The following is a 27,970-nucleotide window of genomic DNA, read 5'->3' as shown; positions in this document are numbered from 1 at the left end:
ATTTTCAAGGCTATTCCTTCCCAAATGTTCTGTATTAAATCTCGCATTTTATTATTAGAAGTAACTTAGAACACTATCAATAGGTCTTCTAAGACATTTTGCAATATACTAGAGATTCCTAACCTGTGGTCTGGGAACTTTTTTCTTTATTATATTAATAAAGGTATTTCAATATCTTTTTAAAAATCATATATATATATAGAAACATCTATAGACATATACATATATACAAGTATCATTTTTTTTCAGTTGTGTTTGACTCTTTGTGACCCCATTTAGGGTTTTCTTGACAAAGATGCTGGATTGGTTTGCCATCTCCTTGCACTCTAAGACAAGTTATAAAAGAAAATTGTTCATATACCATGTATATTACAATCAGGAATGATCTAGCCATAAGTGCCAATTTTTTACTTTCACTTAAGATGTGGCTTCTGGATAAAGTAATGTGAAAAAGGCTTACAATTTTACTGGAAAGGCAAAAAAAAAAACCCCAAAAAACAACTCTCTGTCCTTAGACTCTGTCCTTACATGACACAAAATAGCAACTTCAATTCTTCCCTGCCTCTGAGACCTAAGAGGGGAATGAATCCAAGGAGTCATATATGAGTGGTAAGAGCAAGAGTAGATGAACAGAATCAAAGGGGAAAAAAACCTTCCAGTGTCCATCACTAGAAGGAGCTAATCAGCTGTAAATATGGGAAGAGTTTCAAATCTTTCCCTCCTCCTTCTACAACTCAAAGAAGATTGATATGGATCAGGGAGTTCTGTGATGTCCACATGTCAAAAAGACCAATCCAGTCTTTCTCAATCCCCAGCAATATTGCATGTTATATCTGTTCCAAACATGTTCTGACTTGTAGGGTGTGATTTTTTTTAAAGGTATTTAAAATCTTCCCCTCTCTGTCCCAACACTACCTCTTACATGTAATATGTCATGGAAAATAAAAAAGCAATCTAGATTTTAGCTGTCTTCCCTGTGAATCCAAGTACTTGTTTGACTTCATGAAATTTTACGTGTATCAACAATTTTCTGACCTTTCAAGGGCCCACAGGCAAAGGAAATAATCAGAGCACATTAATTTTAGGTATTTGTCAGGAATGTTTGTAGAGACATGCACTGAGTAGGAAACTTTTAAAAGCAGATCTCTGATCTGCACAATTTTAGATCCAATGAAGGAATCTGCTGATATATTTGAAGGTCTGGGGCACTTATAGATCTGCAGCCATCCTTCTGCCTCCCCCACATGCTATCTCCACCCCAGAGATGAGATAATTCTTTTCCGGGCCCCAACCAGGCGAGGCCACTGCCTACACTTTGCTGGAGATATTTGGATGTGTTCATACAAAATGCTCTTTCTTGGGGGCTTAGTCCTATAGCTTCCATTCCCTATCTTTATGGAGTCAAGAAGGGGTGGAGCCAGCCCCACTTGCAACCTTTCTGAATCTCATTTTCCTAATCTTTTAAGGAGATACCTGCCCATAGGATTTTGTTGTTTTTCAGACATGTCCAACACTTCATGACCCCATATGGTGTTTTCTTGGCAAAGATACTGTAGTGGTTTGCCATTTCCTTCTCCAGCTCATTTGACAGATGAAGAAACTGAGGCAGGGGCTAAATGACTTGTCCAGGGTCACACAGCTAGGAAGTGTCTGAAGTTAGATTTGAACTCACTAAGATGAGTCTTCCTGACTCCAGGCCCAGAACTTTAGCTGAGCCACCTATTGGATTACTGAGGAAACAAACACTGTAAATTTCATCATGCTACATAAGTGAGTTATCTATTTACCTTTCCAGCTCCCACCAGGTAGAGAAAGATATGTGATGCACGCAAAAGGGACAAAGAGCGCTTTGTTTCTCTCTTTCCTATGTATCTACCATAGTGCCTGGCCCACATAAAGAATTTAATAAAAGTAACTGAATGAATGAATTCTTCTGGACTCCATGCACAAAATTTGGTTATTACATTCATTTTGTTCATATTCTGTATATATTTATAAGTGTACATGTTGTATCTTCTATTAAAAAGTTTTACTTTTGTCTTTTTTTTTTATTACCAGGGCCTAGGATAAATGCTTATTGATTAAGTGATTGACTTAATGCCCAAATTCTTTTTTGTCTTTTTCCTAATCAAACACAAGTTTTGCTAATATATATGTATATATATAGGTTTGCTGTCTGAAAATTCTAACAATAATTTAATAACAATTAATCTTCATAAAGAGTTTTAGGATTTACAAAGTAATTTGTTCACAACTCTGTGAGGATAGGCAGTATATTTTTCCGCTTTGAGGAGGCAGGATCAGGGGTGGGGGGGAACTAAAGCTCAGAGAGTTTCAGTGAATTTCTTACACAGCTAGGAAGCCCCAGTGCTGGGATATGAATGCTGATCTTCTGACTCTCCTTGTGGTCATCTATTTGTTACATCCTGCTGAGGACTCCTTGGTTCTCAAAACACAAAATCATTTTTCCAGATGTATTTCTGCAAAGCAATTCTCGGTTGTTGTTGGCTTTTCCCACAAGCAGAAAGAGAGGCAGTGTGGCCCAGGTCATAGAAAACGGGCCTTGAAGTCAGGAAGGGGTAGAGGGGTGGGTGTGGGTGTGTGGGTGTGTGGGTGTGTGGGTGTGTGTGTGTGTGTGTGTGTGTGTGTGTGTGTTTTTCAAGTCCTACTTTTGACACATACTGGGCAAGCCACTTAATGTCTCAGTGTTCTAAGAAAGTCTCTAAGAGTATAAATTATAGTGAAGGTACCAACTTGCATTGGAAGAAGGAGTTTCCTCATTCAGTAACATGTTCTTGTCTCATTCTCTGTCTCTCTTTCTCTCCCTTCCTCTCTCTCTCCTTACAAGGACAGGGTGGTCCGTAACTTACATAAGGCAGAAAGAAATAACTCTAAGAGCACCAGTAAACAAGACTCAGGGACTAATCCTAACTTTGACCCTTCTGGGCAAGACATTTCAAGTCTATGAACCTCAGTTTTCTCATCTGTATAATGGAGGTGAGGGTGGGCAGTGAGCTGGTGCAGTAGAGTGATGGGCCTTCTTCCTGAGTTCAAATCTGGCCTCAGACAATTACTAGTTGTGTGCCCTTGGACAAGTCTTTTAACCCTGTTTGCCTCAGTTTCCTCATTTATAAAATGAGCTGGAGAAGGCAATGGCAAACCATTCCATTATCTCTGTAAAGAAAACTCCAAATGGGGTTACAAAGAGTCAAAATGACTGAACAACAACAATGATGGGAGGTAAGGATCAGAGATGTCTAGGATTCCTTCCAGCTCCCAAATTCTGTAACTTTCCCTTTCCTCTCTGGTCCTAGAAAATGTTCCTCATTGTTTAAATTTTAGGTGACTGGCAGAGGGCTACAAAGTTGATAGCAATAATATCTCTGAAGACCATTTTTTTTTTGGAAGACCATCTTTTAAAGTGCCCATTTCTCTCCTTAGCTCTGATTTTTGCTCCCTGCCCTACCACCACTATCATCACCAAAATCTCTACCACCTTCTTAAAATGAATCTTAAGAATCATATGGTAAAATAAGTTTAAATATAAATTTGTAATCCAAGATCATTCCAATCATGATTGACTTACATGGTTTGAGGTTTTAATAGCATCAATAAGTTTAGGTATCAACTTATGACATTCTCTTGATATGGTTGGAGGGAAGATTCTTTTTCCACTTCAACCTCACTCACAAGTATGAGCGTGTTAATGAGTAAATAAAGCTAAAAAACTATGTGACCTCTGCTCTCAAAGACCTTACAAATCCAATGGGAATGAGACATATTTATGAACATTATGAAAAGAAAAAAGGTGATTGGAGCAAAGGAGAAATCCAAGCAAGGCACTATCTACTTTATCCTAATCTCCTGATGCCCTTGACCCCGATGATTCCTCCCTCCTAAGACTGCTTCTCACCAATGGTTCTCTTAAGAGTAGAAAAGGAGTAGCAGAATAATAGTTACAAAAACTACAATGACCCTTATCCACCATGAATTAAGATTTGATTGTATTTCATCAGCCTGATACTAATTTATGTTAATAAACTGATGCCAGAAATAGGTTTTGCGTGACTTAGCATGTATAATCTATAGATTGTTTGCCTTCTCAATGGTGGGTGAGGGATGGGAAGGAGGGAGAGAATTTAGGACTCAAAGTTTTAAAAAGTGAATGTTAAAGTTTTCCATGTAATTGGGAAATATTTAATGAAATAAATAAAACTATTTTTTTAAAAAAATAAACTAATTCCACAAAATAACAGGCTGAAGAAACTGGGGATGTTTATTTTGGAGAAGGGAAGGGTATTGGTATCTATTTTGACAACTTGGTCCCAGTTTATCTTTCCAGGCTTGTTATACATTACTCCCCTTCACTTACTTGATGGTCTAACCAAACCAGCTCTACACATGGCATTCCACCTGCTTTATCTGTCTTTGCTCAGGCTGTCTCTCATGCCTAGAATGCCCTGCTTCAGAATCCCCAGCCTCTTTCGAAGCTCAGCTCAAGGCCCACCTCCTAAATGAGGCCTTTCCTGATCCTCCTAGCTACCAAACAGTGCCTCCCCCACCTCTCAATTATCTTGTATTTATTTGGTATAGCTTTTGTATACATTTAACAGATATAGCAGTGGTCTCCTCTGTCAGCAGAAGCTCCTTGAGGAGAGGGGCTGTTTCATTATTGTCTTTTTGTTTCTACCACACAATAGGTGTATAATAAATGCTTGTTGACCCATTAACTGATGTTTTTTTTTTGTCTAGGCAATGGGGTTAAGTGACTTGCCCAGGGTCACACAGCTAGTAAGTATTATGTGTCTGAGGCCAGATTTGAACTCAGATCCTCCTGACTCCCAGGCCAGTGCCCTATCCACCGTGCCATGTAGCTGCCCCAACCCAGTACCTGATTAACCTTCCTTCAAACTCTTCAATGTCACAGAAAGCACACTAGCCTGGGAGATGGAAGTGTAAGGTTTGGGTCCCTACTCTGTCACTAACTAACTGGGGAACCCTGGGAAAATTCCTTTCATTTTCATATCTGTCCAATAAGGGGACTAGACAAAATGATTATTAAGGTTCCTTCTAACTCTAAAATTCTATCATTCAACACAAACTTCCATTTTTATTTGCCTGCAATTTCCTAAGAACTTCTTAAGTCTTCTACTCTGTGTTTCTCAAATTATAGGAACTACATTTTTGATACAGGCCAATTCTGCCTGTAGCTAAATTTATTTTGCAGCTAAGAAAACCAGTCAACTTCACATTCACACTTTTTTTCATGGTGTTTTAAAACCTGATAACTTTCACAAGTACTTTTCCAATGTTCTCTTTTTCTCAGAACCACTTCTATCTTCTAACATTTTTTGAAACAATCTTTATTTTTTAAGTATCTCTTTATTTCTCTTAGTCTTCTGAAGCTTTCTGCTTCTACCTAGATGGAATATCATGAAAAACAGCATTTTCCCCCCTTTAGATTTATTTTGTTTGGCTAAAGGCACAAGAGGCAACTTCATTTATTTAATCTATCTATCTATCTAGACATTCATTCATTAATGAAGTCTCTTTCAAAGTGAGTCAATCTGGGCAGGTTTTTTTGGGGGGGTTGGTACAGCATTGTATTCCTAAAACTATTTAACTGATCTAAAACTATTTAATTGACATATATATATATATTTTTTTAGAAATCCAAGTGGCAAAGAACCGTCTGCAGGAGCATCCTTGCCCTAAGAAGTTTCACTGAATAATTAAACTATCTCTCAGTTAACTGGTGGGGGGGAAGGGGTGCAGTTATCTCTCAATTAGTTGGTGGTGGTAGGAGGGTTCAGGTAACTAAAATACCAAATATCCCATTCATGCTAGTTAACTCAGATTAATTACCATGTTTACTTCCCAGATAAATAGGCTGAGCTGTAACTGACAAACACATATAGGTCCCTAGAAGAAAAATAATGACAGACTTTTGATGGAAAAAGACATGAAAATTCCATATACTGTCACTATCAGTACTATAATGCAATTGGCCAATGAGCACTTGGATAAAAAAAGAAAAAAAAAGAGGGTTTCTATCTAAGTCTGTATGTTGGGGGTCCTCTTCACACGCTTCCAACCTACCTGATTGTCGAATTCGTTGAAGAGTTTGTTGTACTAGAATTTCTGAACGTGGGACTATAATGATAAAATCCACCTTGCTGAAGTGGCCCAGGTCCAGGCTTTGGTTGCCGCTGTCCGCTATGGCACACACCTGAGATAAGAGTTTTCTGGCAACTGTGAGCTGTGGTTGATAAATTTGGAAGGTGTCATTATCTACATCTAAAATGAAACAAAAAAGCCACAAGGACAGGATTAATTTGCCTTGATAGTGGCAGTTAGCAAAGCATTCTGAATGTTGTAGGGCCTATCACACTTACAGGGTAGCAGGAAAAGTGCCCCATTTTGCTAGAATTATCACTTTCTGATGCAGCTGACCCTCTTTCCCTGAAGCTTGGTTGTCCTGATACCTTTGGGAAACTGGGGCAGTTCCCCTCTCAGATTACCTTCGAGCTCCCTGAGAAGAGGGATTGTCTTTTATCTTTCTTTGTATCCTCAGCACTTAATGCAGTGCCTGGAACATAGTAGGTGCTGAATAAATGTTCACTGACTGACTATGTATTTGATTGTTTACATGCTCTCTCCCTCATTAGAAGGTATGCAGCTCGAGGGCAGAGACTTTTTTGAGGAGGAGGAGGATATTTTTGTATCCCTACTACTTAGCACAGTGTCTGACACATAGTAGCACTTAATAAATACTTCCTGACTGACCAACCAGCCATATGAATTATCGCAAAGGAGTAGCCACACATCAACCTAAAATTTTGACTCTCCTTAATTATCCATCCAGCAATCTCTACATTGGAAATAGGAAAGATGCTAATAAGGCGTTTCAGTCACCAGTTACCTGGGAAAGAAGAGAATTTTTTTTTTTTTTTTTTTTAGAAACAGCAGTATAATATCCATGGCATATCTGTGACTGCATACCCCAGAGTTCAGGAGTCTTAGGATATGGGGTAAAATAGTATATTGTGCATGTATATGTCTTTTGCTCAAGACAAAGGTGATTTAAGCTATTAAAAAAGTGAATGGTAGTATTCCTGAGAAGAAATTTGAGGAATCATGTGACCCTGTATTACACTGAATTTTCCTGAACCACATAGCCCAGTAAACACCCTCCTTCATGCCTGTCTAGTCTATGGTAATATTCTTAAAAGTCTCTTTCTCTGTGGTCTGATAGAAGCCTTTTCTTTCAATGGTGTCATGGTGTTGCAATTTTGCAAATGGACGGTGACCTGAAGTCTCTAGATTGTTCTACTAAAATTCTAATGCTAATGCCTGCACTTACTGAACTGATATGACCCCTACCATAGCTGACCAGTCCCTGAATAGGTAACTTAGTTGAAAAACAACACCACCTAATGCTTTTCAGAGTGTTCAAGCATATCAGTGACAGAAGCAGGACTCATAGTAATTGGTTAGGGTCACCAGGAGTAGAGGGACAAAAAAAAACACAACAAAATACAACAACAACAACAACAACAAAAAACTCCACCAGAGAGAGAGATTTACTCTGCCAAAGACCAGGGCTCATGCCATGAAACTGCTTTTTCAAAGCGCTGACTTTTATGTGGGAATCTATAGGAAAGCTTTATGGTGAAAATACTGTAATCATCCAAATAATCTATGCTTAATGTTTTATGGAATCAAACCCAAAGGCAAGTCAATTTAAAAAACAACCATCTCTGAATTTCAGGGGACTTCTTCCGGAAGCTTGTTACCCATATACTGGTTACCAGGAAAGCCCAGGGCCAACACTTTGTTACATGCAGCACAATGCAGTTGATATTTAATGTTGATAACCAAGCACAAAATTATTATTTGTCTTCTGACTTTTACAGAGTGATTTCTTTTGTGGGTTGGTTTTTTTCCCCTTGGAGGAGGGAAAGGAGAAGCACAAAAATATTAACATGGGTTAAGAAGACTTGCGATAGGCAGGATTTAGTGGATTTTTGCACTTTCAGCAATACAAAAATCTCTTAAAGGACTGCTACCTATGCCTCTCCTCTGATCAAACAGATGCTGTGTACTCTACTCACAGCTGGCAAACATTATAGCATTAATGGGTCCAAGACCACTTGTCTTTGTAATGATCACCTAGGCCCTCTCAAACAGCTTTTCTAGATTGGCTTTTTGTCTGTTCCTTCTTTTGTTCTTTCCTATCAAAAAGCAGCTTGGGCATAGTTAGGAATTTGTACCCTAAACCTTATCATCCACCCAGCAGCCACTTTCTCCCTGGATCTTCCCTCTTCCATTTCTTCCATGCTCCTGAAGTTTCAACTCAGAGGCCTTCTACTCACTGTATTTTAGAACTATTTGCTCAATGAGTCTCTCATGGCTTGCTTGAGACAGAAGGTATGCAGATTTTGCAAAAGAGGTCTCTCCCAGTTTAAGTATTACCCTAAAGGACTATGGAAGAAAGCCACCAAAACACAAGGCAGAGTTCACCAACTCTGGGATCATGGACCTTATCCAGGCATCCTCTTGTGAAGTACTAAACCAAACACAAAGAGACATAATCAACAACTAAGGAAAAAGCACTGAGTTCAGCTGAAGTCTTTTGAGAAAAAAAAAGACTGAAAATCTTATTTTTTTTTCCAAATTCTAGGAACTCATCAACCTAGAACCTAGATTGATTCTGCTACTAAAAAGAAATACTTTAGCATGATAAAAATAAAATTACCTGAAAAAATCACAGGACTATATGCCCCCCCCAAATAAAAACAAACCAACTCATGGTTACATAGTACTTTGTTTACAAAACATTTTCCTCACAAATACTTTGTGAGATAGGTATTACAATTATTATCTCCATTTTATAGATGAGGCTTAGAAGACTTTTAAGTGACTTGTTCATGGTCACCCAGATAGTAAATATCAAGAGCTGGGACCTGAACCCAAGTCTCCTGACTCTCACTCCAATGGTCTTTCTACCAAACCATGACAAGAGAAGAGACTTTGTCACATCTTTATTAAGAACTTATTTCCACGTGTCTAGTTTGAAGAAACATTACCCAAGTTCTGTGTGGGAATCATGGCGGCTGCCTCCTGAGATGATACACATTCATTAACATCGCCATTGAAAGGGGTAACCACATTGTCCCCTCTTCTCTGCTGCATTTTCTCTAGTAATTTATCTAGATCATCACCTGTGAAAGAAATGATGACAGAGAGAAGAGGATTATAAGGAATGAGGCTTTCATAAATCATAAGGTTCCAGGGTGACCAGGGTCATGCCAGTTAGACTTGGCACTTAGAAGTGACTGCCAGGCACTCAGCCTTTGTTTGACGGAGTTCACAGCTGATTGCCTCCTTGGTTGTTTCCCTATGAGACCATTAACAAAATAGTAAGAAACAAAATAGTAACTAAGGTCTTCCCCTCCCGGATTGATTTTCAAAATATTTTTTTAATATTATTATTTTTTCACTAGGTAAAGAGACCATTCTCTGCCTCATTTCTTATTAAGCCTTAATCACTGAATGGGCACTGCCTCAGTCAAACTCAGACTTGTTAAAGACCTTAGCTTGAAAAGGCCAAGGTCCCCCACTGCATCCTGGGTCATCTCCAGTGTCCTGATCTGCATCTGGCCACTGGACCCAGATGGCTCGGGAGGAAAGAGTGAGGCTGGTGACTTTGCACAGCCCTCCCTCATTTAAATCCAATTCACCTACATGTCATGGCATCACCTCCCTGATGGGACCATGGGGTCCCTTTTGTGAACAACGGATAAACAACAACAGTAACAACAATATTAACTCTGAACCCCTAGGATCAGTGGGGAAAGCACAAGTCTCATGGCTAGCCTATGATAGAACCCTGAAAAGCAATACAGCAGTTTACTGGGAGAGCTGCTGGCTTTTGTATCCACTTACCTAAAGAGGTGTTTTTGAAATGGGATGCCAGGAAACTGACCTTTCCTGTGATGAGCTCATAACTAATCTCTTTCAAAAACTCACTTGTGGTAAGCATGCTCTCTGCCAAGGCTCTGGACTGATACTGACCTGGAGGAGAGAGGGACAGGAGAAATGAATGATGACTGCGGGCTGTCTGATGAAACTTCCAGGCACATATTTTTACCAACCTATTACACAGTGCCTGGCATAAAGTGAGTGCTTAATAAATGCTTGTTCATTCATTCATTCAACTCACATGGTTCCCAGTTGCTCTGGCAGGGTTACAGTCATGGGGGAGGTAGAAGACAACAGTAAAGAAAAGGAACAGAGTTCTTAAAACTCCATGGATGGCTTCACAAAGATTCCCCCCAGCCCGGCTTTTTTTTGACATTTATATAGAGATATTTAATAAGATCACTTGATTTGATTTTTTAAAAGTCTTTTTAACACTTGTAGAAAAACAGCATTCATGGAATCACATTCTGCAACATGCCTGCTTTTTATCAAGTCTACCAGTCAGTGTTATGATACTAAAAACACTTTCCAGTGAATAAATAAATATTGAAAAAGTGTCATAAGCACCCTAGACTCATTGGGCCTGGTCTGTGCTACAGTATCCCAAATGTCTGAAGGACAAAAGTGATGTATGGAAGAATAAGTGACTGCTGTAACTTTCCCACAACCAGCTGCCAGTCAGTCAGATAATAAACATTTATTAAAAGACTACTATGTGCCAAGGGCTGTGCTAAGTATTAAAGGATACAAAGAAAGGCAAAAAAAAAAATAGTCCTTGTCTCATGGAGCTCATAGCCTAATGGGGAGACAACATGAAAACCACTATGTACAAACAGGATACAGCCAGGATAAATTGAAGATAATCAACAGAGGAAAGGCTGTGGCATTAAGGGGGCATTAGGAAAGGCTTCTTGTAAAAAGTAGGATCTTATTTGGGCCAGGAAGTCCAGGAGACTGAGATGAGGAGAGAATTCCAGGCATGGGGGACAGCCAGTGAAAATGCATGGAGTCAGGAAACGGAGTGTCTTGTGTGACAGACAGCAAGGTGGCCAATGTCACTGGGTCACAGACTATAAGAAGACTAGAATGGGGACAGCTTGGTGGTACAGTGGATAGAGCACCAGCCATGGAGTCAGGAGAATCTGAGTTCAAATCTGGCCTTAGACACTTATTAGCTGTGTAACCCTGGGTAAGTCACTTAACCCTGTTTGCTTCCTAAAATGGGGGTGGGGTGGGGGAAAGGAAGACCAGAAAGGTAGGAAGGGTGTCCAGGTTATGAGGGGCTCTGAATACCAATTGGAGGGCTTTATGCTTTATCCCAGAAGTGACATCTCTCTAGATTTGTTCAGAAAACACCCAAATGGAAGCCAATGGAAATAGGAAATTACACCCAAGAGGGAAAGAAAAGTACAGAATAAGGAGGGAGAGTCTGAGTTAGGTCACTCGGCAAGAAATATTACTATGTTATGTCAGTGTCATATTCATGAAATTACTCACCTAGGACCACCACACAAAATTCATTTCCTCTGATCTTTGATGAGCAGATTGCCACCACGTAGTCTGGTAGTCTTTGTTGATGTCTCATTTCACTGAGAGTTCTCAGTGTCTCTGAAATGCCCTCAGCCAGAGAATTCTGGGTGACAATCACATGAACCAGATCTTGAGATACACTGGCAATTAGTCTAGCAAGCCAGGGGAGCTGACCTGGTGACACAGAGATGCACTGAGCACTCATCTGCAAGGATCTCTCTCTAAGAGTAAATTCCTGCATAGCTTTCAGCATGATCTGCTCAAATTCTTCCCTGAGAGGTATCTGATCAGGACCTAAATTGAAAAGAATCGCACTTGTAATCAAAAATCTGCCCACTAAATAGAGACAGACATCGAGACAAAGAGAAAGTGAGAGAGAAAGACAGAGAGACAGAGACAGAGAGAAGGAGGGGGGACAGACAGAGAAAGAGAGACACAGAGAGAGGGAGAAACGGAGAGACAGAGAGACAGAGAGACAGACAGAGAGGGAGAGAGAGAGAGAGAGAAATTACAGGCTCATAAATGTGAGTTGGAATGGACTTTATTGGTCATCTTGCCCAATCCTCTTATTAATAGGTTGAGTTTGTTTCAGGCCAGTCTCCTAATGGTTCAGGTTCAATAATGGAACAATGAGTGTCTCACAGGTCATTCAATAGTTAACAAAAGGAGACTTAAGCGAGAGAGGGATATTCAACAAGGAAAGGTACTGAGGACACCAGAAATTGATGCTCAAGTAAAGCTCTCTTGCCAGCAAGGGTTGACCACTGTGGTCCACCACCCAAGTGCCAGAGAGTGGGCCTGGAGCTCTTCCTAACTGTTTTGTACTCAGGTGACCACAGGAAGCGATGTCAGGAGCCTGAGACTTTAGTCCCTGTGAGCCAACTTAAACGTGAGGCTGCTTCTCATATCTTTTAAGGAAAACCCTAGGGCCTAGGCCAACTTGCATGGAGAAACAAGAGTTAGGATACTGTTCCTCCTAACACACTTCCTAATTTCACAGCTCTGAGTACAACAGCCACTCACAGATCGAATCCTGTTGCTGACTGGAATACAAGTTTGACCTACTCTGTTTCTAAACTAGACACATTTGCCCTTCCTTAGGAAGTCTGGTGATCCATGCCTGGGGGACTCACCATACTAGTGCTGGACTTAGTGTGATACCCATTGGACATAAGCCCTACCGCAACCTTCAATGCTGCACTCTGGAGTTCAAACAATCCACCTACTACAGCCTCCATGGTAACAGGGATCATATCCAGTTTTTTCTGGGGGAGAGAGGATCTCAGCTTGCTAGGAAGCTTGATGCCTTTCCCAGAGAAAGAACATGTTTTCTTTTCATCAGCTGGCTTTCCTTCAATGCTTCCCCACTCTAGTCACCATCATGTTGACTGTATATTATGACCCATGGCCATAATAATATCTTGAAGCTTGTTTTTCTCGTTCTGTTTTCAAACTCAAACAGGCTTTGGAATATAAGAAACAAGATGGGATTGTAGTATTCTGGGAATATAAGTAAATGGATATTCCAACTTTTAGTTTATATTTAAATCCAAGAGGTAAAAACAAGTACTGTTCACCCCCTGCATTAGAATCTGTTCAGTTTTATTACTCTCTCATGAACAGCGAACTCAGTGAGATATAAACACGTTTCCAAGGATACCTCAATGATGATACTATAGACAGAGCATACCTTTATTAACCCAAATTAAGGAAGACTTCTATTGCATAGGTCTTGCAGAAACAGGCAGGCCCTTTGGTCAGATTAAGGTTCAGATAAGGTGCGAAACTGCTACCCTGAAGGAAGCCATTCCTGGTAACTCTAAAAATTATTTTTTATCTGAACAGGATTATTTAAATAAGCAAAAAACTGGGAGAGGAAGGAAACTGAAATTTTTTTTTTAAAAAGAAAAACATGGAAGATTATCCATTATCCATTTTATTGGAAAAACAACTTTTTCTGTAAATAAAGGTAGACATCCTAGGGTACTTTTTCTCTCTTCACTCTTCTTATATTACATTTCTACTTTCTAAATCACCTACTATCATTAATTAACTACTTTTACAATACTCACAGAGGTCAGAGTTAGATTAAAATCAGTCCATCTTTGTCACTCCCCCTTTTGCTATCACTTCTAATACTGGTATTTAAACCCATTTAGAAGAAACCAAAGGTCTAGTGTTCCATTAAGGTATCCTGTTCAAATTGCAAATATGAGGGAATTCCTTATCTCTACTCTGTGTAAGCACCAGTATTCCTGGTTTAGTTTAGCTTAAACACATTAATATTGTGGCCAGTGGCAAATAAGGCATGGTTCTCAAACTTTATTTACTCATGTTATGGTATTTGTTACCTGAGGAAATGGGATCCAAACTGAGAAAAGAGGGAGACAGACAGACAGACAGACAGACAGACACACACACACACACACACACACACACACTTATTACAAACGTAATTTCCTTACAATTCACAGCTAAGTGGTGCAGTGGAAAGAGTACCAGGCCTGGTGTCAGAAGGACCTAAGTTCAAATCCAGCCTCAGACTCTTAGTAGCTGTGTGACTTTGGGCAAGTCACTTGATCTTATTTCCTTATATATAATATATAGGAGTAAAGATAGTACCAACCTCCCATGGTAGTTGTGAAGATCAAATAAGAAAATAATCGTAAAGGACTTAGCACAGTGCTTGGCTCATAGTAAACACTACATAAGGGTTAGCTTTTATTATTACTTAGCTCAGAGACTCAAAGGACAAAAATGGACAGTACCGTAACACCTTCTTTGAGAACCTTTGAGTTAATCTAATTTAGCATATTTACCGTTGAATCTAAAAATGCAATAAAATTGTCTGAAGTGTCCATAATATTCACAATTCTCTTGAAGCAATTTATACTGAAGTATTGGTGGGCAGGCACTGAGCTAAGGGAGCCAGGGCAGGCTGGGGAAGAAGGATATATAACACAAGTTAAATCAGGTTAACAAGCTTCTTCAAGGGGAGAATGATGGGCTTCCAGTCACTTCCAATCATCCCTTTAGGCTCACCTAATGGATAAACGACAATAATATGATTTTTCTCCCCTCATCAAGTACTAATCTTTACTGACTCACCAGATATCAATTCTGATGAGATTTTCCACTATAGCTACCTACTTCAAGAGGAGAAGGCTTGGTCCCAATATATTCTGAACACTCTTAACAACTTAATCAGACCCAGGATTCTGGGCATTAGCCCTTGTCACAGTGTGGTTCAAAAGATTTTCTGACAGAGAAATCACAGAGCAATTGTAGAGAGAGAGAAGAAATTATTGTGGAGTGTACTGCTGTTCTCTAAAGAATATTACCCTAGCTTCTTATAAAATTACCCGGCAGTGATGCAACTACCTGAAGACCAAATATCAATTTCTGGTTATTTAAAAACCCTCTAGGTTTGGATTTACTTTAAAAAAAAATCTATAATGTGGAAGTAGTTTCTCTGCAAACACTCAATGCCTTTTCAAGACTGAAACTTTTATCTAGAATAGCATTACCTCCAAGAGTTAGCTGAACATTATGTCTTTGGGGGTGAGCAGGAGAGCAGCAAACAATGAAGGTGGTTAAGATTTAAAAATAATTATTTAACATTGCACATGGGGAAACCTAATCAATAGAAGATAAAACTCCGGAACAAAAGGCTAAGAATGGTGTCCCCAAAGTATATGCATCATGGAATCCAGCTTTTCTCCTTTTTTAAAGAATAAAGTATCTCAACATGAAAGTAAAGTAATTTAAAGCATAACCTGATTTGGCATTAAAACAAACAAATCAGCAGTCACTTTGACTGTATATTCCATTTCATTCACTAAAACTGATTTTCAAACTTTTCACCAATTTGGCAAAAAACTTAAGCCTGATTCTTCTCAAATATCTAGAATACATAGTTTTGTTCCTTTGATTTCTGAACCTAAATTATTTGGTCCTGAATAAATGGAAGTCAAATTAATGATATCATCTGCCTCGAAGAACTGGGTGGTTTCATAGTAATTATTTTTAAAACAATAGTGATAGGGAATGTTTATAGAGCACTTTAAGGCTTTTGCAAAGAGCTTTACATGAATTATCTAATTTGGGCCTTACAACAATACCCCTGTGCAAGGCACATGCTATTATTATGCCTAATTTACAGATTAGGAAACTGAAGCTAAAAGAGGTTAGTTAATTACTTTGTCAGCATCACACCACAGGGATTCTCTGGGCTCTCTCACGCCTCTAATGCTCTCCCTCCTTGTCTCTGCCTCCTGGCTTCCCTGGTTTCCTTCAAGTCCCAGCGAAAATCCCACCTTTAACCAAAAATAAACAAGCAAACAAAAAAAAAAAAACCCAAGCCCCCAAAACCTTTCCAGATCTTCCTTTAATGTGTTGCCTTAGTTCTGTTGATTAGCTCTAATTTGTCCTATGCATATTTTGTTTGTCCGCAGTTTTTCCATGTTATCTCTCCCGTTTCAGTTCCTTGAGAGCCGGGGCTGTATCTTTCTTTGTATCCTTAACTCTTATCACAGTGCCTGGCACACAGCAGGCACTTAATTAACGTTTATTGGCTGACTGTGTGCTGGTGGCAGGATTCTAACTCCTATTTCCCTGACTCTTAAGTCCAGCATTAAAATCTACTACACCACATTCATCCCAGCATGCCTTCTTTCTTATTATGTAAATGAGAATAATTGCAGATCCCAAGCTTACAATGAAAGCCTGAGGAGAGCGTAGGAGGAGACCTGAAGGTTCAAAGTCTCTACAGGTCCTTCCTAAAATATCCTTAATCCTGTGCTTCTTGGATCTCTCTTAGAGCACTCAAATATACTGTATTTTTACAAATCCCTCTAAGCTGCCCAGTGCCTGGAAGGCTTGAAGGCCTGTGGGGAACCTATAATTAGCTTGCATTTGGGATGGGTCACTTTCAGTTTGCACAATAAGGTTCATTTCCATGTAAATGTTGCATAGCCTGGCTGGTGGTGACTGCACACCTGCAAACACCTGCTGTGGAACCCTGGCTTATCCATGGTGTGTGGCCTGGGGTTGTAGCTAGAGAGCAGGTAACAATAAATATGGAGAATGAGGGTTCTTGTCCTTTTTACACCACCCCAAAGGTCCCCAAGGACCTCCTTCATAGTCCCAAGTGCCAACTGTGCTAAAACTAGCTATTATTCTAGAGGGGGTTGGGGTAAGGGTGTAGCTAAGGAGAAAAACAAAACAGGACTGGGGTGTGAGGGCAGTGTGCATCAAACAAGAGATACCATGCAAGTGGGCTCATTTGCATTTAAGAATGACTGCATTCTCAGGGAAGTGGCAACGCTAGTCTTCCCAGGGAAAGCCTGGGAAGCTAATGAACCATCCTTGCTTTCAGCTAGACTGGTCAAAACACTAGATGGAGCAATTCTTCTCTTCCAAGCCCCTAAAAAATGTAGAAGGCTGGAGAGGGGGAAAAGGTAGGGGAAGGGACTGAGAAGAAAAAGAAACAGGAGGGGGAGAGAATGAACAGAAATGGAAAAACAAAAGCTAAGGTGACCAGAAAGGGGGAACAATGTAAGAAAAAATACTCCTCGATGGGAGGATATGGATGAGGAGGTGGGGAGGGAGAAGGAGAAGGAAAGGGAGACTGAAGGGAATGAGAGGGAGAAGAAGAAAAGGGAGAGGGAACAGAGTAAGGAGAAGAAAAGAGAAAAGTGAATGATAGGGAAAAGGTAATGAAAGGGAGAGGAAGGAAAGGGGGAGAGAGAGAGAGAAGGAAGTGAGAAGGTGATGGGAAAAGGGAGTGAGAGGGAGAAGGTGGTGAAAGGGAGAGACAAAGAGAAAGAGAGGAAGAGAAGAGAAGAGGAGAGAAGACAGAGAGCAAGAAGGAAAGGGAGAGAGAAGGAATAAAAACAGTAATTACCAAACGCAGAAAAGAAGTAGCTTACCCAGCCGCACAAGATACTGTATAGTTAGAAGAATCATGTTTTCCACGCTTAATAACTGGCTTCCATTCAATCCCAACTGCTCCAATTCTCTATTTTCCAGATGTGGAATCTTGTAGCAATTCACAAGCAAGGGACTGACTACAATATCACCAACATTTCCATAGAAATAGGGTAAAGTGCCATAACCTGTAATAAAAAAGGAAATCCCCAGAGGATATTAACACTAGAGGATTCATCTAGACTGCCCAGGTTCTATCTGTCACTGCGCTGTGGGACCCCAACAGGGAAAAGGGGACTCAGACCCCCTCATCTCAGTCCCTCTCAGAAATACTGACGCTAAGTCACAATCTGTTTTCACACTCTGCCTTTACAGATGCTAGGTTTAGGTGACTGTCTTACCCACATGGGAGATGAGTCTTAAATGAACAAGACAGCCAGGTGCCCTGGAATACATGCTAGAGCGAGTGGCAAGAGAACTGGGTTTGAATCTTGGCTCTTACAGTCCTGGTCACAGTCACCTTGACCAAGTCATTTTCTGACTCTCAGTTCATACATCTGTAAAATGGGAATGATGACAAACTATCTCTCCCAGTGCTCTGGTGAAGAAAACCATGAAGTGCTATAGAAATGCAAATTTTTCATTTCAACCAAAGTTTCTGAATCTTTTTATAAAATTCCAATTGAAGATACTGTCCATTGTGTTACTCCACAAGCTTCATAAAGACCTACGGAATAAAAATACCCGCTTGAGTTTAGTTCCAGAGGGGATAGATGTCCTTGCAAAAGGATTTCTGCATTTCCTCTTGTAAGAGGACAAAGCAAAATCCCATTTTCCTTTTTTTCCTTCTTAGATGCTAGAAAGCCCGGAGCTAAATCCACTGCCCAATTCAAAACCTCATTCTCTGTTTTGTCTTAGCCTTAATTGTCTTATTTTACAGTGTTTTAACCTGTAAGCCACCTCAAGTCCTCTTGGAAGTAGGGAAGGCATAAATCTTAAAAATATCAAAATATAAAAAAGGAGTAGGATTAGTGAAGCTTTAACATCTCACTCCGCCTAACATTCTGAGGTTCTATATTTCAGTACTACAATACTCTCAGTTTAAGTGAACTGCTTCTTCTTTCTTACCAACAAAAGAAACTACAGGGGCCAACAACAAAACCCCTGAGGCCTCAGTGACATTTCAGAGTGGAAGAGTGTCCTGCAGAAACTAAAGGCATTATTAGAAGCCTATGGGTCTGCTAAGTGGTGCAGTGGATGGAGTGCTAGGCCTAGAGTCAGGAAGACTCATCTTCCTGAATTCAAATCTGGCTTCACACATTTACTAGCTGTGTGACCCTGGGCAAGTCACTTAACCCTATTTGTCTCAGTTTTGTCATCTGTAAAATGAGCTGGAGAGGGAAATGCAAATCATTCCAGTATCTTTGCCAAGAAAATCACAAATGGGGTCATGAAAAGTGGAACACAACTGAACAACAGAAGCCCTGTTTATCCCTTTAGATTCTAAACCTCTTCAAAGGCAAAAACTATACTTTTCCAATAGTCCAGAAAACTCTATGGTGTTTTAGCAATACTTTAATTCTATAGTGTTAGGAGTTGGTTTTTTTTTTTTAACATAACACCTTTTTTAAAATTTAAAAAAATTTTTTTAAAGTAACACTTTTAACAGACCCACTGCACAACTGCACAGTAAGTATACACTTAGCATGATGACACTGTAATGACTGGGCAATCCCCCTGCACACAGTGTAACCTCTATATAAGAATAACTTTGCAAAAGCATGGGGCCCAAGTTAAATTGTTCGTGTCAACTAGTAGAGGTCAGATAAAGCACCAACTCCACCCCACATTTCTCTAGATATTTTCCAAATACTTAAAGATGCTTAAGGACTAGAGCAACGCTAGAATCCTTGCTTTGGACAAAAGTTAGAGAGTCAATTTCTGCTTTAGAGTAGCCCCAGAGATCGGGGTTAAATGTGATGGGAAAGGGAAGTAATATGTTAGTTTTAGCAGGGTCCTTAGGGATCTAGATAAAATTAGGCTCCCCCAGAAGAGACCAGAATTCCCTGGAAGGCTCTTGAATGGAATACCAAGTCTGGTTATCTCCTCAGACCAAGAAGGAAAGACTCCTAATGCCTCCCTACAAGAGCCTCCTAAAGGGGTCTACTAAATTCTCCAGAAGTTCAGATCTTCAGCCCTGGGATACAGTCATGGAATTCTAGAGCTGAAAGAGAACCCAGAGGTGACTTAGTCAAATCTCCTTCAGTTAAGAGGATTTGTTACCTCATAGCACAACCAATTCTATCTAGGACAGCTCTGATTCCTGGGAATGTCATCAATACTGAGCCGCAATCAGCCTTTAACTCACGTACCCTAGTCTGCCTGCTGGGACCCCCTGTGATAGATATAATCTTTCTTCCACATGATAGCCCTTTAAATATTTGAAGATAGCAATCATGATTTCTCTAAGGCTCTTCTTTTCCAGGGCAAATATCTCCAGGTCATTGAAATGACCCTCATACAACATGGTTCTAAATTTCCTGACCAGGCTCGCTGTCCTCTTCTCGACAAATTCCAGTTTGTCAATTGTCTTTCTTAAAACGAGAAGTGCAAAACTGAATGGTACTTTAGATGTGCTCTGACAGGCAGAGAATACAAATGGGACTATTCCCCCCTTGTTCTAAATATTAAAGTTCTATTTAATTCAGTCTAAGATCTTCTTTATTAAGCTGTATGGAATGTGCAGAGATGGATAAAATAATGGAGCTAACATGATACTCTCAGGCTACTTGGCTAGCAATATTCTCTGCAATAATTAGATACTGCTGGTCTTCTATCTCTACTCAAGAAGAACTTGGTCTAAAAGAAAGCTATTTTCTGACTCTATAGATAGGGACTGCACCTCTAATTTCACTGATACAGGGAATTCCCTGACGAGGAAATTTCCTCCACCAATAAAGCTGATGCCTTCTTTATAGCTTATAGAGTTACATGGAGAACCTAGATGTTACATGACTTGTGCCAAGTCACAAAGACAGTTAAGTGTCAGAGGTAGCACTTAAACCCAAGTTTTCTTGGCCTCAAAGCTGGCTCTCTCTCCCATCATGCCACACTTCCTTTTGAGAACAATGATTAATTAAGCAGGCTTGAATGGTCTAGAGTTCTTTGGTCTTACCTATCAGAATCACCGGTCTGACTCCTGAGTTACTCAGCAAGTTTTCAGGAACAATTACAGTTTCCCCTGCAGGAATGGGCCGAGGTTGTAAAATTCCAGTTAACATGGACTGCGGAACAGGAACAGACAAAAGGGGCTCTGCAAAAAAAAAGGGGGGGCAAAGGAAAAAATTGTTTGTTAGACTAAGAGAAGGGAACACAAATAAATCTATCTTTTCCAATAAGCAAAAATACTAAATTGAAAGCATCACATTTTTCTGTAGTATTTTTAAAAATTGTTAATATGGTTTGCATGACTTCACATGTATAATCAACATCATATTGCTTGCCTTCTCAAGGGCGAGGGGCAAGAGGGAAAGAATTTGGAACTCAAAATTTAAAAAATGAATGTTAAATTTTTTACATATAACTGGAAGATATTTAAGAAAACAAATATATTTTTAAAAAATCTTTAAAAAAACTGCTAAATTCAAAGTCAGTAATGTCTTCTACACTACCATGGAGAGAGAGAGACGGAGACAGAGAGAGACACAGAGAGACACAGAGAAACAGAGACACAGAGAGACAGAGACGGACAGAGAAAGACAGTGAGAAACAAGAGACAGAAACAGAGAGACATACACAGAAAGAGAGACAGAGACAAAGAGACAGAGATTGAGAGAGAGACAGAGAGAACATGAAAAATTTGCATGTGTGTGTATGTATGTATGTGTGTGTGTATGTGTGTATGAGACTTGCCCATGCAATAGGGGTTGCTAAAGACATAACTGGGCATTATCTTAACCCAAACTCATTATTTTCAATGACCAAACATAACAAAATGAATAGCATCACATTTACATGGGTTCTGAATCTTATTAGAGAATGAACCCTGAATGTACTGATACAGAGAAGAGAGAAGAAAAAGTAACATCACCTGGTAAGATCTTTAAAATCAGTTTCCTATTAAAAAGTCTTACCAGTTCTTGCAAGAGGTCGGACTGTAGGAACGGGAACAACTATAGCAGGTGGAGGGACAGGTGATCCAGGATACCATCCCCGATGTCGTTTCTTTGGTGGCCCTGAACTGGACATGGATGCTGTGGGTGTAAGAAAAGAAAGTCAATACTCTAGAACAGAATCTCAATGGTTTGAGAAATCATCACTGGTCACCCATCATTCAAAAATGTACAAAGTGCCAAAAGACGAGTGAACTAAGCAGTGAATTAACTTGCAACTTGGAAAGTGACTTTGATTTAAATGTTATGATAGGTAAGAAGTGCTATATAGATGTGATGTATTGTTATTACTGGCATCCTAGGATGGCCAGAAAACTCTACCAGAACTACACCCATCCTCTCCAGCCTCCAGCTTGGGTTTCAGATACCTTGGTCTCCTGCAGCATAGACAGGTCTGGGTGACACAGAATGAGGCATCGGGCGAGCAGGGGTGGAACTGGACGTAGTTGTTCTCCCTCCATTACTACTGTTCCCATTAGCAGCATCTACAGCACACCAGAAAGGAGGAGAGAAGCTAGTCAGCACAATGTGCACAGCAATTAATGATCCAGGGGGACCAGAGTCACATGGCAAACATCACACTGAAGGAGTCAAGGTTGACATGACATGAGCCTAGATAATTTAAATCAACTGCCACGGTGTATCAATTTAAGTTAAAAACTGTACCATTAGTTGTCCACTTTTATTCTACAGACTTGGACAAATAATATAGCAAGAACTCTGATTAGGGTGAGTTGGAGGGCCCTTGGGGATGCTATAAAATAAAATCTTTCTGGCAAAAAAAAAGCTGTTCTGGACAGGTAACTGGGGCAATGGGTAAAATGTTGGACTTGGAGTCAGGAAGACTTGAGTTTAAATCCTGATTCACATACTTGCTAGTTTTGTGACTCTGGGCAAATCATTTGACTTCTGTTTGCCTCAGTCTCTTCATCTGTAAAAATGGGGATAATAACAGCACCTTCTTCTCAAGGTTGTTGTGAGGATCAAATGAGATAACACTCTGCAAATCTTAAAGTGCTATATACATTTTCGCTGCTTCTACTATTACTGCTACCACTACCACCACCACTACTATTGTTAGTAATTAAAATTTCAGTGCCTTACTGTTTATAATCTAACCATGAGGTATCCTCCAGAAGGTGCTAAACCAGGACATAAAAGTACAAACAGGCTTGTGTCAATTACCACAAAGTTCCACCCATAGGCTGGCCGGAATCGATAGGGCTGATGGACCACTGCTGCGCATCATCTCCCGCCCCTTGAATTTCTCCAGGAAAAGTGCTAAATTTCAGATAACACGTGTTCAACTGCCTTAAGGCATGGTCCAACCTGGTTGTAACCAATCCCCATGTTCACTGTAGCATGGGCTACAACAGACAGTGGCAGGTCCATTAGGTGACCCCTTACAGTAGAAGACGGTGTCTAATGATAGAATTTGGCTCCATGTGTAGGAACGATGGGCTCTTAACAAAAGACAGAATACACCCAAAAGGCCTGGCAAGAATATATTTGCCTCGAGTTTTGAACCTCTAATTTTTTAAAAAGTCTTAAGCTTGAAAGGAAAAGGAAAAAATTGCCTAGGTATATCCACCGAGAACCTCTTCTTCTCTCCTCAAGCCTGCCATGATACTCCTTCGTCAACAGTCTCAAATGAGGATCTTGCTCTGTGAGGAGCTCCTTCGTTGACGTCTCACATCACCTCCTATTTTCTCCTCCTTTGCTCTCATCTCTGATGAAGAGGTATGGCCTTTTGTCCTGTCAGGGCTAACCCTTCTATGTGTGCCTGCGATGCCATTTCCTTCCCATCTTATCCAGCAAATTCCTCTCACAAGCATTCCCTCCCCTCCCTTATCTCTCCTTATCTACTGCTTCATTCCCTGCTGCCTACAAACATGCCCTATCCATGAAAAAAGCAAAAAAAAAAAAAAAAACCCAGCAAAACCAAAACCCCCAAAAAACCTCTCTAGATATTAACAAACTTTAAAAGATACCATCATATATCTCTCCTCTCTTCTAATTCAAAACTTAAAAAAAAAAAAAAACTGTCCATAATCATTCCTCCACTACTCTTGCAATCACTCTCTTCTCAACTCTTTACCATTCTGGCTTCTGACTTACTCAATTTCAAGTGTTTTTTTTTAAAGTTACTAGCCATCTTCTCATTGCCACATCCAATGGCCTCTTCTCAATTCTCATCCTCTTGAGCCTTTTGTAACATCTGACACTGTTCACCACACTTTCTTATTGTGTGTTTTTTTCCCTCTAGGTTTTTCTAATACTGTTCTCCTTAAATCTTCATATCCACATCCCACCCCTTAACTGTAGGTGGAACCTCCTCCCTCCCAGGGACTCTTTCTTGCCTTGTTCTCTCTCTCTCTCATTCTTTCTCCGTTTCTCTCTCTGCATATGTGTGTGTGTGTGTACATATATGTACATATATATGTATATGTATATCTGCTGATGACTCTTAAGATCTATGTATATAGCCCCAGTCTCTCTTCAGTGCTCCAGGTATCAACAACTTCCTATTGTACATTTCAAACTCTCTATTTTTTAGGCATCTCAAAATCAAGGTATTCAAAACAGAACTCATTATCTTTCCCCCAAATCAACTCCTCTTTCAAACCTTCCTAATTCTGTCAAAAGTACTGCCATTCTTCTACCCATCCAGGTTAGCAACCTTAGTATCATCCATGACTTCTCACTCTCCCTCACCCCAGATAACCATAAATCCAAGTAGGGACTAGATCTTATCATTCCTACCTCCACAACATGTCCCTCATCCATCCCCTTCTCTTCAGGGACATAGCAGCATCCCTAGTTCATGCCTTCATTACCTCTTGGATTATTGTAATAGTCACTCAATTGTTCTCTCTGCCTCAGGTATCTTACTATTCCAATCCATCTTCCATACAACTGACAAAACAGGTCTCTGAAAGCACAAGTCGACTATAGGAAGGCAGTGTGGAGCAGTAGAAAGGACACTGGCTCTGGAGTAAATGGACCTGGAATCCTCTCTCACTCACATTGTGTTACCTTGGACAAATCATTTAAACTCACTAGGCCTCAGTTTCTTCAACTGTAAAATGGGAAGAGTGGAACAGATTACTTCTAATCTCCCTTCCAGCAACGAATCCATAAGTCTATGAATGATGTCACTCCCCTGGTCTTATATAATAAGCTCCAGTGTCTTCCTACTACCTCTTGGATCAAATATAAATTCCTCTGTTATATTTAGAGCACTTCACAAACTGACCCTCCCTATTTGACCTTTCTGGCCTTAATACATATTACTTCCCTTAGCATATACTATAGTCCAGCCAAACTGGCATTCTCATTATGCCATATCTCTGGTACTCCATAGGACAGCTAAGTGGAGCATTAGATAGAGCACCAAGCCTGTAGTCAGGAAGACCTGAGTTCAAATCCAGCCTCAGACACTTACTTAGCTGTGTGACCCTGGGCAAGTCACTTAACCCTGTTTATCTCAATTTTCTCATCTGTTAAGTGAGCTGGAGAAGGAAATGGCAAACCACTCCATTATCTTTGTCAAGAAAACCCCAAATGGAGTCACAAAGAGTTGGACACAACTGAGAAATGACTAAACAAATGGCACTCCATCTCCCATCGCCATCTTAATGTCTAAAATGAACTTCTGCCTCACTTCTGCCTTGTATAATTCCTAGTTTCTTTCAAGGTTCAGCTGAGATACCACCATCTACATAAAACTTTTCCTGATTCCTTCAGTAGTCACTGCTGTTTCCTCCTCCACCAATTTTCCTTTATAAATTTAGCACATGCCTGTATATGCACATGTTGTCCTCCTTTAAATTATAAGCTTCTCAAGGACAGAGGATGTTTCATTTTTGTCTTTCAATCCCCAGCACTTAGCAAAGTGTCTGGTGCACAGCATGTGCCTAACATAAATGCTTGTTGATTGGATGAAGTTCAGTTTCATGGAAACAGGCAGCAGGAAGAATAACAGTTGAGATACCTGGAAGTCTACAGGACCCCAAAGCAAAAATGAAGACTGCAGTAAAATCTATGTCTTAAAATGGGTACATATAAATGCACAAAGTATGAGTTTTTTAAAATGGTGAACTAGAAAATCTTAACAGAAGAAGACAAAATTGACTATCATTTAGATTTGATAAAATGGAACTCATGACTTTAGAATATGGATCTGAAAGGATATACTTTATTCAAAAAGAAGATGACAGGTAAAAGGTGAAGGGAAGTGGGAGATAGCTAAATTTTTTTTTGCCCAGTCATTTCAGTCATGTCTAGGTCTTCAAAAGCATGGCACAATTTTCTAAGAATCCGGTCAGGAGCATTAAACTTCAAAATGAACTAAACCTGGCATGGAAAGCTAAGGGCCACAAAAACACAGGTTTCTGTTTTTCCAAGAAGGGAAAAAGGGCCATTATGTATGTGGGGATGGGATGATAAAAACTAACAATGAGAAGGCACTGATGCTCAATAATTATTGACACGTAAGATAACTAAGAGTATAGGAAGAGGGTACGTATCTGTTTTTGATGAGCAAATGCCTTTAAACTCAGACGAGCTACATCTCAGAGTAATGAAAAAAAGATGGATGTGACTGCTCAACCACTATTTTTAAAGATAAACAGGAGATGAAGATGAAAAGAATATGTGCTGCAGAGCTCAGGAAGAACAAACTTTGTCCTTGTTTTTAAAAATGGAGGTGGCAAAATATAGGTCAGGGAGTTTCCATTTGGTACCTGTCCAAATTCTAGATTTATGGTTATTATAAAGACGGTTAAGAAACATTAGACAGGGAATTCTTAGTGACAACGAGCCATTATGGTTTTATCAAGAATAGCTTATGCCAAACTAACCTCATTTCCTTTTTTGACAGAATTACCAAACTGGTGAATCAAGGGAATATTGTGGATATGGCTTATCAAGATTTAAAAAAGTATCCGGCAAAGTCATTCATATTGTTAGTCAGGAAAATAAAGGTGTGGACTACACAAGCATATAATTATCTGAACTAGAGATTATCTGAAAGGCCTGTTGCAAAGAGTAATCATTAATGATTCGATGTCAACTTGGAATTAGGTTTCTAGTGGAGTTCACCGGGCATCTCTATTTGGTTTTATATCATTTAACATTTTTAACCATAATTTGGATAAAGATATAGATGGGATGCTTACCAAATATGCAAATGACACAAAGCCTGGTGCAATAGCCAACAATCTGAATGGAAAAGTCAGGATCCAAAAAGATCGTGGCAGACGAACACTGAGCTATCTTATAAGATGAAATCTAACAATGATAAATACAGAGCCTTACAACTCTTCAAAGTACAAACTGGGGGAGGTGTTTCTAGATGGCAATTCTTGTAAAAAAAAGATCTGGGGGTTTTATTGGACTCCAAACTCAGTAAGAACCAAGAGTATAATATGGTAGCCAAGAAAGTTAACACTACATGAAGACAAGCATAGTGTCCAAGACAAGGAGATGACTGTCTCTGTATTTTGCCATGATCAGACCAAATCTGGAATATCTTGTTGAATTCTTGATGCCACTTTTTAGGAAGGACATTGATAAGTTGAGTAGAATCCAGAGTAAGGCAACCAGGATGGTGAAGGGCTTTGAGATCAGGCCTCAAGAAGATGACTTAAAGAGCTGGTGATGTTTAGCCTGAAGAGATTACTTTGGAAGGTCATGATAATTATCTTCAAGTGTTTGAAATGTGGTCATGTGGAAGAGGGATCAGACTTATTTTGGGTGGGCCCAAAGGGCAGAACTAGGAGCAATGGGTAGACCTAGCAAAGGTGAAGATTTGGGTTTGATGTAAGAAAAAAATTCCTAACAATTAAAGCTGTGCTAAAGTGGATTAGGCTGTCTTGGGAGGCACTGGTTTCTCTGGCACTCTAGCTCTTGGAGTTAAAGAGGAATAACCATCATTTCATGTGCTGAATATGGTATTCTTTTTTTCAGGGATGTATTGATCCTGATGGATCGTGAGATCCCTTCCACATCTAAGATTTTGCATGATTAAGTCCTAACACTTGTCTCCTCTTTAGTCCTAAAGATAAACATTGTTCCAGATCATAAGAAGGTAGCTTCCCTGATACAGGCATATTCTTTTATTATATCAAGTCAAGGAAACAGAATACATGGGAGAGTCAAAGGAAATCTTTCCTTTCACAGGAATTAGTATTGGAAGAAGCATAATTCCCACATAAGAATAACAGCCAGCATTTATCTATAGTGCTTTAAGGTTTGCAAAAAGCTTAACATACATTATCCCATTTAATCCTCACAACAACCCCAGGGACACGGATTTATTATTGTTCCCATTTTACAGATGAGGAAACTGAGGC

At 39.8% G+C, this 27,970-nt stretch overlaps 1 protein-coding gene across 1 annotated transcript in view; it reads right to left on the bottom strand.

Annotated features, from left to right (window-relative positions):
* Positions 1 to 27,970, bottom strand: part of LOC114053759 (GREB1-like protein) — a 148,257-nt gene that overhangs the window by 51,304 nt on the left and 68,983 nt on the right. Inside the window, exons 8-15 of the mRNA XM_027876896.1 lie at positions 21,983 to 22,099; positions 21,576 to 21,695; positions 20,618 to 20,755; positions 17,445 to 17,630; positions 11,482 to 11,808; positions 9,949 to 10,077; positions 9,090 to 9,224; positions 6,100 to 6,297 (exon numbers count right to left, since the gene is read on the bottom strand). Coding sequence (XP_027732697.1) covers positions 6,100 to 6,297; positions 9,090 to 9,224; positions 9,949 to 10,077; positions 11,482 to 11,808; positions 17,445 to 17,630; positions 20,618 to 20,755; positions 21,576 to 21,695; positions 21,983 to 22,099 — 1,350 coding nt within the window. The remainder of the gene's footprint in view (positions 1 to 6,099; positions 6,298 to 9,089; positions 9,225 to 9,948; positions 10,078 to 11,481; positions 11,809 to 17,444; positions 17,631 to 20,617; positions 20,756 to 21,575; positions 21,696 to 21,982; positions 22,100 to 27,970) is intronic.

The sequence above is a fragment of the Vombatus ursinus genome, unplaced genomic scaffold (assembly GCF_900497805.2).
Source record: "Vombatus ursinus unplaced genomic scaffold, bare-nosed wombat genome assembly UNPS02014812.1, whole genome shotgun sequence".
Taxonomy (NCBI): Eukaryota; Metazoa; Chordata; class Mammalia; order Diprotodontia; family Vombatidae; genus Vombatus; species Vombatus ursinus.
This window is presented reverse-complemented; position numbering and strand designations above follow the sequence as displayed.